The sequence below is a fragment of the Chelonoidis abingdonii genome, chromosome 21 (assembly GCF_003597395.2).
Source record: "Chelonoidis abingdonii isolate Lonesome George chromosome 21, CheloAbing_2.0, whole genome shotgun sequence".
In the NCBI taxonomy this organism is placed as follows: domain Eukaryota; kingdom Metazoa; phylum Chordata; order Testudines; family Testudinidae; genus Chelonoidis; species Chelonoidis abingdonii.
The window spans coordinates 5139716-5154315 of NC_133789.1; the positions used below are offsets into that span (position 1 = coordinate 5139716).

At 42.3% G+C, this 14600-nt stretch overlaps 1 protein-coding gene across 1 annotated transcript in view; it reads left to right on the forward strand.

The window, feature by feature from the left end:
• Positions 1 to 14600, forward strand: part of NPEPPS (aminopeptidase puromycin sensitive) — a 52200-nt gene that overhangs the window by 6532 nt on the left and 31068 nt on the right. The window contains exons 2-3 of the mRNA XM_032791391.2: positions 10194 to 10271; positions 13839 to 13960. Of these exons, the coding sequence (XP_032647282.1) occupies positions 10194 to 10271; positions 13839 to 13960 (200 nt within the window). The remainder of the gene's footprint in view (positions 1 to 10193; positions 10272 to 13838; positions 13961 to 14600) is intronic.

The window sequence follows — 14600 nt, forward strand, 5'->3', positions numbered from 1 at the left end:
AAGAGAGAAGACAGAGGGGACATGATAACAGTTTTCAATATATAAAAGGTTGTTACAAGGAGGAGGCGAGAAAAGTGTTTTTCTTAACCTCTGGGACAGGACAAGAGCAATTGGGCTTAAATTGCAGCAAGGGAGGTTTAGGTTGGACATTTAGGAAAACTTCCTGTCAGGGTGCTTAAGCACTGGATAATTCATTACCTGGGAGGTTGTGGAATCTCCCACTGGGATTTTTAAGAGCAGGTTAGACAAATACCTGTCAGGAACAGTAATTCTTTAGCTCTGCGCGAGCAGGGGGACTGGACTAGATGGACCTCTCACGGGTCCCTTCCAGTCCTATACAATTCTATGGCCTCCTGTCTACACTGTACGGCAGTTAAACTCGATTTATAACAGCTGTTAAATCAATTTAACGCTGCACTCCGTCCACCACTTCACCACCCTGTAATCGATTTAAAGGGCTCCTTTAAATCGATTTCTTACTCCATATCAAACCACAGGATGTTCCCTAAAATCGATTTACTAACATCGGACATATCGTAGTGTTGGACGGAAATCGAAAGTTTACTAGCCTCCAGGAGTTATCCCACAGAGCCACCACTGACCACCTTCTGGTCAGCTAGGTCAGAACTGCCGATGCACTGCGCCAGGTAAACAGGAAAAGTGCCGCGGACTTTTTGAATTTCTATTTCCTGTTTTGGCCAGTATGGAGCCTCTGATCAGCACAGGTGAGCCACGCAGGGCTCAACAGCACAGGTAATAATGCAGGTCCCTAGAAAAAGAAAAGAGCTGCCCAGCATGGACCCACACAAGAGGTATAGATCTGTCGCTATCTGGGTGAGGATTCAGTGCTTTACAGAACGTTCGTTTGTCAAGACAAAATGAAGAGAAAATATTTGAAAAGAATTTCAAAAGTCTATGATTGCAAAAGGACACAGGAGGGACTCAGATGCAGCTGCAGAAACTAAAGTGAAAGTAGACTGATGCAGGCATACCAGAAACCAGAGAGGCAAACGAAATTTGGATCATGGTCCGAAAACATGCCGCTTCTCCGAGCTGCATGCACATTTTGTGGTCCTGCGCGAACAATACCCCACCACCTGGCCGTGGATATCAGAGTCAGGTTGTAATAATCAACCATGGCTAGGATTCTGCTGACGGGAGAAGATGACAAGCGAAGAGAGAGGAAGAGAGATGCTGATAGCAACACAGCTCAATTAACCCCACAGCAGCCAGGAGACTTTTGAGAGCACAGAATTAAACTCCACGCCACCAGCCACTATCCCAGAACAGTGAAGCCATGGAAGGAACTCTGGTTGCGTGTACATTGTAAGTATCAATCAAAGCCATGCTTTGGGTGAGGGGGAGGAAAAGGCTGGCGCTGGCTTCTCTGGCGAGCAGGGAATCTTCCCAGCTACCAGCCATGTTTGGGTGGGGGGAGGGAAGGAGGAAGTGAATAACAACTAGCTTACGGATAGCAGCCATGCGCTGGGGAGGAGTGGAAAGACCGGGGGTTTGGGGTTTCCTGTTCCTCTGAAAAGGAACAAGGCATCATAGTCACTGGGTATAAACCTCTGGAGAAGTCAAACAAAGCCTTACCATGGCCGCATGGAAGCTGAATTATGTTCCAGGACTCGGGTCCTGCGTCTGCCAGTGTGCTCACGAGGACACAGGCACTCAGTAATTAAAGATGCAAAATTCGACCTTGTAGTGAAATCACATGTGGTTCTATGTAAGGTGACATAGTTTTATTCACTGTGAAAGAGTACGATCATTGTTTGTAAAATGTATCTTTTTACATACTTCTCTCCCCTGTCTCCCTCCCCCACTTGCAGCTGTGCACTTTTCCTGTACTCCCTACCCCATCAGGAAGGCTAGTAAAAGGCGAGGGAAAGAGAACTCGAGATGAAATGTTTTCAGAATATGGAAGTAAGCCACAGTGACAGAGCTCATCAGAATGATTGGAAGGAAGTGATAGCAAAATACAGGAAGATGCCAGTGACCGGGAGGATAGGAGAGACGCTCGAGAATGAGAGATGGCGGCAGGAAGAGAGAGGGTGCGACAGAAGACAGGCAGAAAGATCAGAGGTGTAGGCAGGAGATCAGCGATGGCGTGATGCAACACTGGAGCTGCTGCATGATCAAACTGAGATCCTCAGGCGCATGGTGGATGTTCAGGAACAGCAGCGGGTTACCAGAGTGCCACTGCAGCCCATGTTTACACCCCTCAAGCTCCCCACATTCCATATCTCCCTCACCCAGAGTGTTAGAAGCGTGGGGGACGGATTTCTGCACCAGCCCACTCCACCCGCATGGACTAGACCAATCAAAAGGCTGACATTAAGCTGAAATGTGCTTAATGGGCTTTCCTTTCTTCGATCACTCCTCCCAAACTACACCATGCAGGTACTAGATAATTCGTGCCTCTTTTTATAAATTACTTTTTAATCAGAATACATCCAAAGGGGGAGGGTGCGTTTTTCTTACAGGGAATGACTTTAAGAAAGAATTCATGATTTTTAAGCAATACAAATGACTTTTAATACAGAATAAATGATAATAATACTGACTATTTCCTTCAGCAAGCTGTAAGTAAAGGGGGGGGGTTTAGCTTAGAGGGGTCAATAGAGCGGGATGTTCATCATGGGAAACAAACACAGCAGTCACCCGTACCCTGGCCCGCGCTGAAACTATTTCAAGGATTCTCTGATGCCACGCGCTCCTGTGTTCTCTTCTAATCGCTGTTCTGGCTGCTCGGTAGTCAGCGGCCAGGTGATTTGTCTCAGCCTCCCCCGCCAGAAAGGTCCTCCCCTTACTCATCCACAGAGATTGTGGTAGCACACAGCAAGCTAGCAATGGGGACCTTCTTTGGCTGAGGTCTGAGCGAGTACTACGGAAGCGACCCTTAAACGGCCAAATGCACACTCTACCACCAATCCTGCACTTGCTCAGCCTGTTAGTAAACAGCTCGCTGACCACTGTCCAAGCTGCCTGTGTATGGCTTCATGAGCCATGGCATCAAGGGGTAGGCTGGGTCAACCCAGGATAACGACAGGCATCTCAACATCGCAACTGTTGATTTTGTCTGGAATAATTCCCCCTGCTCCTCATTATATATATTATAGTTTATCTGTCGACCGTCAGGTCACTGCCTCTCCAGTCGTCCGAATAGACGAACCACTCTCCTGCACACATCTCCGTGGATGCTGGTGAACGTCCCTTTTTCTCGCGCCCTTTTCCTGGATTTGCCCTGCGCAGATCTCCATAGCACGAACCATGGAGCCTTGTGATCCACCAGTGGTTCACGACTTCACGCATGCGACATATTTATTCTCTCTCTCTCCAGACTAAACAAACCCAATTTTTTCAGTCTTCCCTCGTGGGTCATGTTTTCTAGACCTTTAATCATTTTTGTCACTCTTCTCTGGACTCTCTCCAATTTATCTACATCCTTTCTGAAATGTGGTGCCCAGAACTGGACACAATACTCCAGTTGAGGCCTAATCTGCGCAGAGTAGAGTCGAAGAATTACTTACGTTTTGCTTACAACACTCCTGCTAAGACATCTCAGAATGATGTTCACTTTTTTTTGTGCAACAGTGTTGCACTTTTGACTCATATTTAGCTTGTGATCCACTATGACCCCCCAGATCCCTTTCTGCAGTACTCCTTCCTAGGCCATCATTTTCCATTTTGTATGCGCAACTGATTGTTCTTTCCTAAGTGGAGTATTTTGCATTTGTCCATATTGAATTTCATTCCATTTACTTCAGACCAGTTCTCCAGTTTGTCCAGATCATTTTGAATTTTAATATTCTCCTCCAAAGCACTTGCAAACTCCTCTCAGCTTGGTATCATCCCCAAACTTCATAAGTGTACTCTCTCTGCCATTATCCAAATCATTGAACAGCCACAAGGGATCCTGGGCCGTAGGGTATGTCAGCACTGCACAACTGACCTGGTGTTTGGCACTCTGGTTACCTTGCCTGAGTATGATCTGTTTCCACAGCAAATCTTTACTCACATTATTGTTTCCTCATTGTTTCTGCACTCGCTTCTGTCTGTGGGCATATCCCATGATTTGTGCTGAGATGCTTGGGGATTCTTTCCCAGTTAATTGTATTAGTTGTGAGAGAATTTGTCTGTCCTTTGGAGGTGGAGAGGGAGAATTGTGGGAAGGGCACTGGAGCACTATGAGCACATGAGTGCTCTTGTCCATCCTCATCCTCACCCTCACCTTCTAGCCCTTGCTAAAGCAGTTTTGTGCTTTAACCCATACCCCCAAGCTGTGCATGCAAGCATAGGTTTCAAGTGCAATTAAGCATTTGGATGAGGGTGGGTAGTAACAGGGTTAGGCAAGAATGAATGTAGGAGCACATGCTAAAACTACAGACATACTCTGTGTGCTGTGGGCCCTGGATTGCCTTAATCTGGACCTGATGGAATGAGAGGGCTGCTGTGATGTGTAAGCATTTTTGTGAAGGAGAAAGTAGTACTTCTTTTAACTAATTTAGTTGCATAGAGTCCAATGAAATTTTGTGAAAATCACCAGAAAACTCTCCATAAATCACATTGCTGGAGGTCAGTGGTTAATGCTGATGACTGAGGAAGTACAAAATGTTAACTTCTTCCCTCTGTGAAACTTAAACTCCACAAGAGGGTAGGTGAGGAGCCTCAAATTCTCTTTCTGCTCTGGCAGATTGCTTGGGCACACCTTTAATGAAAGGCTGAAGTTTGTCCACACTGTGCTGGCAACAGTGTTTAAAAATAGATCCCAGCACAGTTTTGAGAAACACTGTGTTTGTCAGGATTCCTAGTATGGTGGTTCTGAGCTTGCCCAAACCACTTTATTGACTCCCTTCCCTGGGACAGATTAACTTTTGTAGTTAAGTATGAATATAAATAACGTTTAAAACATGGAACCCGCTGACCCCATTTACCCACGTATTAAAACAATATTAACCATAATCTAACTCCCCCATTTGCTGACTGCCTCGACCCCTATCCACACCCCCACACCCTGGGACTCCCATACCTATCCAACCACCTCCCGGGACCCCTGCCCCTTATCCAACCCCCCTGCTCCCCGCCCTCTTACCATGCTGCCCAGAGCACCAGGACTGGCAGCCGTGCCACCTGGCTGGAGCCAGCCACGCAGTCTAGAGCACCAGGGCAGAGTGATGGCTCTGGCAGCTGCACTGCCTGGCAGGATCTCTCAGCCCTGCTGCCCAGAGCACTGGGCTGCCCAGAGCACAGTGAGCTGAGGCTGTGGGGGAGGGGGAACAGCAAGGGAGGGGCCGGGGCCTAGCCTCCCCAGCTGGGAGCTCAAGGTCCAGGCAGGATGGTCCCGCGGGCCAGAGGCAGCCTGCCGACTGTAGTTTGCGCACCTTGGTGCTAGATATTCTGCGGAGCAGGAAGAGACGGGTTGTGTTGTGAAGAGTCTGTGTTAAAACCACTCAGATAACATGTTTTTTCTGCAAGTGTAGGTGGGGTCATAATATAAATATAGGCATAGTGGTGAGTTGCTTCAATTTTGAGCTCTGTTGGCCAAAATCTGATGCCATTGAATGTGGCAGCAAAAATTCCCAAGCTGATTTCAGTGAGGGGGAGAATGTGCCGTTATAAAGCCCTTGGATATTTTCCTAGGGAATTTAGTGGAAAAACCAGAACACTAAACCTGCTTTTTACAGTTTGTGCTGTTAAAGTCAGTAACTGTTGGTATTTAATGTTTGATGCAGCAAGCAGGATGTAGAATGTGTTTTGAAAGCTATTTATGTAGATTCTACATTAATTGTATCAGAGTTGTACTGAACTCATAAATAACCAAGGAGATTCTTTAATTTTTAGCTCAGAAAACACCACTGAAACTCTCCTTTTCACTAGGGAAAAGTGTGTTTAATGCATCTTAGTGAACTGAGGTAAACCTGTGAGGGATTGGGGGGGACAGGGGCTAGAGCCTAGGGTTTACCTCAGCCAGCTAGCATGTGTTTAAAGCTACAGCTGTTTTCTCTAGTATTTTAATGCACCTTTCTCTCCCTCCCCCCAGTATGGACAGTGACCCCAGTTGAGTGTAGGGGAAATCATCTTTTACAATCAGCTTTAACATATATAATTCTATCTTTGGTATTAGTCTGTGTTTTCTCTCAAAGACAGTACACTAGGTTGGACATATTGCGTAAAACCTTTGGCCAGGATCTAGATTGTTGTAGTACATGCCTGTAAATTGGAATAATTAATTAATTGACATATCCACCTGGATACCGTGCAGTTTCAGGAATTACTCTGTAGAAGTGCAGTAAGTTATTTAAAATACTGGATGTTCTTTATGGAAAACTGATGTTAAATATGTAGTGCCCCATATTTTGGAAACTTTACTGGATCTTTTGTTAATGCCCTTTTCCAAAAGAAACTGAGAACTAACAATTAACGCCTGTTTCCTCATGCTGCTTGGTCCAGTGTGTGTATTAGTGTGCCAGTGATGAACTCACCACCTGGCAGTGCCAAACCCTCTAAAGTTAGTAGACTGCCAAAATTGTACTGTTTCCTTCAGGAGCCTTTGTATTCAGCTCCATCAGGAATTCCAGCAGCCTCTTGCAGCACTCACAGGTTTGTTACAAGCAGTTCTCTTAGGGACTTACAAAAATATTGTAGGCAGTATTCTAAGGCTTAAGTATTTGTGGACTGCATAAATCACTAATTTATTTGTACTTTGCTGGGTATTAAAAAATCTTGCAGTCTTGAATGGGCATCCTTCAGATCCTTAAAAACAGTACAACTTAAAGTATGATTTTTGACTTGATAGAAATGCAATTCTCTCTTGTGTATTTTAACATAAAAATGCATATGGAAGACAGAGCTTGAGGGGCTGGGAAGAGACATTTGATTTGACACCATCCTCAATAATTCTGTTATGTGCATTTTTGAAACATTAACTGAATAAATTTTCTTTTTGTTTCCCTCATCGATTTAAATCTTTCTGCTATTTTAAAAATGTAAGTTAACCAGAGGAAGTTTGTGAAACCAAGGGAGGCTGTTCTTGAGTCTTGTGATACTTAAGGCCTGATTTTCAGAGTTGCAGAGAGCATCCACAGTATTCGTCAAAATCATCCCCTCTGAAAAATCAAGTGCTAAGGCCCTAGGTCCATTACAATGGAAACTAATGTTGGAAGCAACCCTGTTTAAACATAGTGTTAGACCCCATCTGCCCTACACAATTAACCATGTTTAAGTACTGGTGTGAAACTTGGTTATTAGCTGCATGTAGAAACAATGTTTCTTCCTATGCAAGCAGAAAAAATAAAACTGTGAGGTGTGGGGGCTGTTTTGTCTTTGTATCTATCATGGTTAAAACAGTTGCCCAATGTTTTTCATGCACAGGCAAGAAAAGTTTTAAAACCACACCACAACAATGTGCTGATGCTAAGCATAAGCACAATTGTTTTGTAGTGATTTAGAGCCTGCAGGGGGAAAATTAAATTAAATTAAGAAATTAAATATCTAGTGTCAAATTTGGCAACAATCTGCGTGCCTTATGCATGCTGTCAGGTACTTCCTGAGGTTCAGAGGGTGGTGCTGTGAATCAGCAGTGACATTGAGTCCTTGACTTCATGATCAGGCCTTGCCACAGCCCTATATGGAGAGCACAGTGGTGTTTCACTGAGCTCGGGATCAGGAGATCTTGCACTCTGGTTTCTGAGCTCTTTATTTTAGCCTCAGTCCTCAAGCTGACACACAGTTTGTCAGCTCAGCATCACTTGCTGGCCCCTGTGGTGGACAACATAGTTTCCAGGCAGCCTGACAGAGAAATATCTGAGGCAGATGTTCAGCCCCTTCCTCTTCATTCGACAGATTGCTAGTGCTCTATCTTGTTACGCCAGGTTTGTTTTCTGTTGGAATCTAAAGATAGCAGGGATCAAAATCCAGTGAATCTTATTTAGTGATGCAATTGGCAACCAGTTTTGCTCCCTCATTTTACCACGAAGCTCATTATTGTGCCTTGTTCTTCAGACCTCCATATGCTCAAAAGTGCAACAACATTCTGTCCAGTATGTTTCAACCTGCAGTTTGCTGGGAATGGCTCCTTTGCTTTCTCCACCTTCTACAGAACTAAGAGACTAGAGGAACCTAATCACTTATCTTTTTTTTCCCTGGCTGTATTTGGTGAACCTTTGTCCACAAGGCGTTGTTCAAGTCCTTCTTATGTCTTAATATCCCAGACCTGTTTTCACTTGAATTTAGTGGTTTGAGTGGAAGAGGGTAGACAATTTAAAATAGTGGAAGTGCAGAGTGTTAACTATTCGATTAAACTTTCAACACATCAGTCCACTAAACTATCATTTTTCTCTTGGGATTGAGTCACTGCTGTATTTCTTTCCACTTATAATTGTTTTATAGTGAGGGTTGACTATCTCACTATTGCAATCAATGCGAATTAAGTCTTAAGTAAAGTATGATGGAGCAAGCAGGTAAGACTGTATGCATTCATGCAATTTTTACATTTTAATTTTGTCAACAGAGATTATTTACTCTGCATGACTTTAAAGCTGAAATAATGCACCATTTTAAAAAATGGAGCAACATGTTCTCTCCCCTAATATTTTATACTAGAGTAAACTAAAGCACATTTTCAGTAAACAGTATTCCTGAAAAAGGAGTTCTTTCTGGCAGTTCCTGGCTTGATAAAATGAACTTGAGTGTTCTGTGACTGTGTCTAAAAATGCATATCTGGAAAATACCACCTTGCCACAATATATGACCCTTGAAAGAGGTCATTCTGTAATACTTCAAAATTAAACTCTGTCGTTTCTAGATGTAGTTCATAGTGATTCAAGGATCCATGTAATGAGAGAGGGTACTGTGGAATGTTCTTCATTTAATGTGTTCATATCTAACATAGAAGAAATTGACTGTGCTATCACCCTTTTCCTTATTTCTGTTGTCCTTTAAATATTAATACTTTAGAAGATTAAGCAAATGTGTATTAGTAAATCCACAACTATGCCTCGATGTATATAATGCTGTATAGGCGCATGATGTGTTGAATGGAAATTCACCAGCTCAGAGCATTGGGAAGTATTAAAAATAGCGTTCGTCTGTTGATTACATACAGCTCTGTGTTTCTCAAAGCTTGTTAGTGATGGGTTATTTGTGTGGACCAGGAGTGGGGTGAAAGAGGGTCTAGGATCTCACCTTAAAAGCTGTAGCACTTTTCCTGGGTGAGGAGTGCTGGACACAACAGTTCTCTCCATACACTGAATTGGTTAGAAAGGAAGAAGCAATACAAGGTGCTTCCTCAGCAATGAGCACACTGCAGCTCGGTGGATGAGCTTGGTATGGGAGAGCTCATTTCCTCTATATGTCAGTCTGGCCTAGATCCATTATTTAACAGTAACCATTTACAGTGTAGTGCTTAGCAGCTCCAGTTGGACCTGAGAGCCCCTTATTAGCTGCTTTACAGATCTAAACAAAGACAGGGTCCCCGTTCGTGAAGACCTCTGAGTTTCATATTCAAGGTATAAGAACCAGCTTTGAAAAAATTGGATATTGGTTTTTCAAATAGAGATCTAGAAGCTTCTAAAACAAACTGATTTTTGTAAATATGTTTTGGACAATTAGGTAAAATTAAATAAATCTCTATTGGACCAACTTTTCTCTTTGTTCTCCGTAACACTGCTACATCTCATGTTAACTGAGAGATCTCAACTGGAATTTCACTTTGTATCAGGAGAGCAGCATTTAAGTGCCACCAGCCATGCTTGGTGCTGAACAAGAGACAGACAGTCCTCACCCCCAAATGGTTTATAATCTAAACATACCCCTCTCATTGCTCTAATTGTGAAACAATTAGGTTGCTCAGCCTTTGCAGATCTGTGTGAGTGGGAAGAGATTGAGGTAGCAGCTTGGAGTGAAATCAGTGTGTAGGAACCCTATGACCCCCACATAAACATGCTTAAATTGGTTTTCTGAGGCATGAGAATAGAGCATTGAACCTTGTCAGTAAGTGTGGTATTTCTTTGGATGTTTAGGTTTACATTGTTCTATGTTAATTGAAATCTTGATTAGTGATTACAGCATTTTGCTAAGTTCAGCTGGATTCAATTCACTGAAGTGTGAACGTGAAGTGTGAACGTAAAGTGCTCTTGAATTAGGGAAACATTCTAGGCTCTTGTTTGAACCAAGTGCCCTTTCCGTTTCAGAAATACACGCCACGGGATTCAACTATCAGAATGAAGATGAGAAAGTTACTCTCTCCTTTCCCAGTACTCTACAAAAAGGTAAGAGGTGCTTCCAAAGTCTCAGGGCATGTCTATACTACAAAATTAAATCAACTTAAGATAATTTGACTGCTGCAGTAATTAAAGAGGTGTTTCACATCCACACTGTGCTTGTTCTTTCGGCTGTGCGCATCCTCACCAGGCGTGCTTCCATCAACTTAACTGTGTGGGGCATGGCGGGGGAATGACAGCTGGAGCCTCCCGGGACTGACAGTTCACAGCTGGAGTCCCCATACTGCCAAGAGGTGCGGGGAGCTCCAGCTGTCATCCCTGGGGCAGGTGAGCTCCAGCTGTGAGCCCCGCAGTGGGGCTGACAGCCAGCAGGTGATGTAAGTAACAGTGTCAACACAGATACTGCCTCACCTCACCTCACCATACTATTTCTTTTATTTTTTTTTACAGTGCAAATATTTGTAATCAAAATAATAATAAAGTGAGCACTATATGTTTTGTATTCTGCATTGTAATTGAAATAAATATATTTGAAAATGTAGAAAAACGTCCAAAAATATTTATAATAAATTCAAATTGGTGTTCTATTATTGTTTTCCAGTGCAATTAAAACGATAATTAATTGTGATTGTTTTTCTCTCATGGTTAATTGTGAATATTTGTTAATCGTTTGACAGTCCTAGTTAATAGTGAAATTATCTAGTTAATTGAAAAACTCCTTTGTATAGAACATCCTATAAGAATTGGGTGAGGGTCATAGAAAGTGGGCCTGGTTCAGGTAACTGACTCTCCTACTCTGGCTCTGTCTTGGCTAGCATTGCTTTCCGTTCTCAATTCCCACCAAACAGGTAGCTTAATTGTTCACTGAATATTTTGGGTGTCTTGGCTAGACAAGAAAGAGAAAACAAGAAGAGGACCGAGAAAAATTGACGACCTGGGAATGACAGAAGTTGCTTAAGACTCAACTCTCTTCTAGAGTCTTGATTCCATAACTGGGAATTAATGAATGTTTGCATAGTGTTTTAAACATATAAATCACAGTGCAAAGTGCTAAGTGTTTGTAAAGTGCCTTAGTATCTCTGAATAAAAGATGCAGTAAGGGCAAAGTACTATAATGTAAGACTGCTCTATTTCAAGATTTACTTACAGTACTTATTCCTTCTCTGTGATCTAGACATAAAGTAACTTTCTGAGGCCAGTTTCAACTTCAGTATTGTTCAAGTAGTTGTTGGGGTTGGTGACGACATTGGATAGTTTAGGAGAGGAATAATTTCACATCTGACATGAGTTAAAATCTATCCCAGGTTGGTAGGGACTGGAAAAGAGGAAGTTATTGAGAGGCTTATATAAAATAAGCATTTGGATTCACCCCATGTCCTGGAGGGGCTGATGTCCATCTTGCACAAATCCATACCACTGTTGGCTCTACTTCTAGGCAGTGTCCTTTGGCAGCCCATGCAGGAGGCCCAAGACTGAATGGGTATGAAAAGTAAACCAAATTATCTCTGACTTGATGGGGAGAAATCATTTAAAAGGTTAAGATACATTGGTGGGACAATGCAGATGCTCATATTTAAGAGTTTGTGCTGACTGAAATCACATGGCCTACTGGTATTGCAGCGTTTAAAGAAATTTTCCTGTCAAGCCACACACGCTGTCTTAACTATGGAATAATTTTGTCATTACCCGACAAAAGGGGTTCAGTGTTGACAACTCCAGGAATCTTTCAGCAGATCCTCTGTTTGATATTGTCCTCTGTGGTTAGGTACTTTAACTATTTTGCACAATAATTAGTAGATTAACTTGTAGTTCAGTGGGGAAAAATGTGCAGGTGATAGTTGTCTGCCTATAGGTATCATGGTGTCTAGCAATGGCAGCATTGTAGGGGAGGGTTCCTGTTGATAGCGGCAATTTGTACGGTAAAATACTAGTGTCTGGGTCAGCTGGAAACACTCCTCTTGTAGAGATGTTTAAATATTTCACTGACTAAAAAAAAGTCTAGTGCAAGTTACTATTTGCCTATCTGTTAAAAAAATCAAGATTTGAAAGACACAAAATTTCAACTACTTTAAAAATTCCATATTTGATTTTCTTATACTTCATTGTCTCCGTTCTTGAAGTTTCTCCCCTGCCCCCTCCAAGAAAGATTGGGTAGCTGCAGCAGGCTTCACGTTTCATGTACAGATGCACAAAGTCTGATTCTGTGCATGTAGGACTTATCCAGTTGGTCTAGTTTGTTTATTATAGTGAGCTAGTAAAAGATTGAAATTTACAAGAATCCTATGTGTTCAATTATATTTGGCAGTAGCAGGTTGAAATTAAAACACAATGATGGGATTAAAGGTTTGTAGGTCCCCTTTTCTAAAATTCTAGTAGGCTTTTGCAAGAGTATATTTTAAAAAAGAACAATTGTGCCTGTGCCTTAAAAATTACTGTCGGTCTAGCTCCTTAGTTAGCAGTTGATTTTACATTAGTGGTTGGATTGCACTAGAATAAAGTTTAATTTGTATTGACACTGTAAATGACATTCACTTGACTGGAGACCTGCTCTACAAAGAACATTCTCATTGACACACTAAGTAAACAGCGCCTGTGATAAAGTTCCATTGATATGTCCAACTCTGGGCCTATAGAACTAAAAGATGATTCTGTGATTGTTTGCTTTTAGTAATAGTGAAGTTTGCCCTTGAACACCTGAGGTGATTCTAATCATCTGCTTGCCAGTGGGAGTTAGGCTTAGGAGCTATTTATGTGAGAGATTGTTGATCTGTTCTCTTGTTACCCAGAAAGGGCTAAGCTGAATTAATGTAGTGCTCTCCAGGCTTTGAATATACAAACGCCTTCTTAACGGTGTGGCAGTTCTGTTTGCTGAGCGATTTTTTAGGTTGGAATTTGACACCACAGTTGAATAAGGTGTATATTTTTCATCTGTGCGTGAAGATTTGTAAAGATTCTAAGCAGATACGCATGTTACTGTGCTCTGTCCTGTAGGTTATTGACATGTTGCCTTCCTTGGCAAGATCAGGTTCCCATTTTTGCTGAGGCATCAAGGGCAGAATAAATCCTGGATGTCAGAGTGCAGACAGCTCTACCTTGACTACTGTATTAGATTTTCATAAGATTCTATTAATCACCACTTAGGTACTCCATATAAATAGGCTTTCTAAGCCTACCTGTGGAGTGTAGAGTTAAAATTAGCATCCCATCATGCATCCCTCACTTGTAATGGTTGCAGTCAGGTCCTTAAATTGGGTAAATAGGTAGAGCTTAGTCTGATTACAATGAAGTAATAAAGTACAAAAAGTGAATACAAACAGAAGCCTCACAGGTCCTATACCAGTCAAGTGCTATATCTCCAACGGCTGGTTAGATTTTGTTTGTATTACTCGTAATGCTTAGCTGCCACTGAGCAGTGTTCTATGCAATGCTGTCAAAAGAGGGGAGGGTTTGAGGTGGGCTGGCGATGGAGCGGTAGGTGGGGGAGGAATTGGAGGGAAGAGTTATTTCGAAGGGCAGTGAGCCAACTAAATAGCCTGGCCTGAAAAAACAGACTAAATAAATGTTCTGTGTGGCACCTCCAAATAACATGTCCCATCTGTTCTTTTTTGGTCACAGGGACAGGGACGTTAAAGATAGACTTTGTTGGAGAGTTGAATGATAAAATGAAAGGTTTCTATAGAAGTAAATATACCACCCCTTCCGGAGACACTCGTTATGCTGCTGTCACTCAATTTGAGGTATGAGCTGTATTTTTGTTTTCAGAAAGGGTCATTCATAATATAAGATTTACTCTTGGGAAAAGATTTGGGGACAGTTTTTCTAGTCTCAACTACACGCATGACCTGACTTTTTTAGAATACATATTTTCCATTTCTCATTCTCAGCAAAGTAGAAGGTAGTAAAAAATAAGATTTGTTGTACTGTGACCTAAAAGTCAACAAATCCAGGGTCTGGCAAATTCCTCAGTCAAAATCTCTGTCTGTATATAGTATATGCATATGTATAACAGCTGCAGTGTTAGAAACAAATTCCTTTAACAGATGCTTTGAACCAAATGTCCATATAAATTGCCTTTTGAAAGTACACTAATATTTTAGTTTGACTCTCTGACTTACTCCCAATATCTTAATGGCACTCAGATTGTGTGCAGTCTTCTGTCTCATGTATTTTATAACTCTTAACATAATTAAATTTTAATAGCATTCTTTAAACCAGTGGTCCCCAACTTTTTGCACACAAGATCACTTTTTGAATTTAAGGGCAACCCAGTTCTACCCCGCCCCTTCCCTGAGGCCTCGCCCTGCTCACTCCATCCGCGCACACACACCCCATCGCTCTCCCTTCCTCCCTCCCTCATACACTTTCACCAGGCAAGGG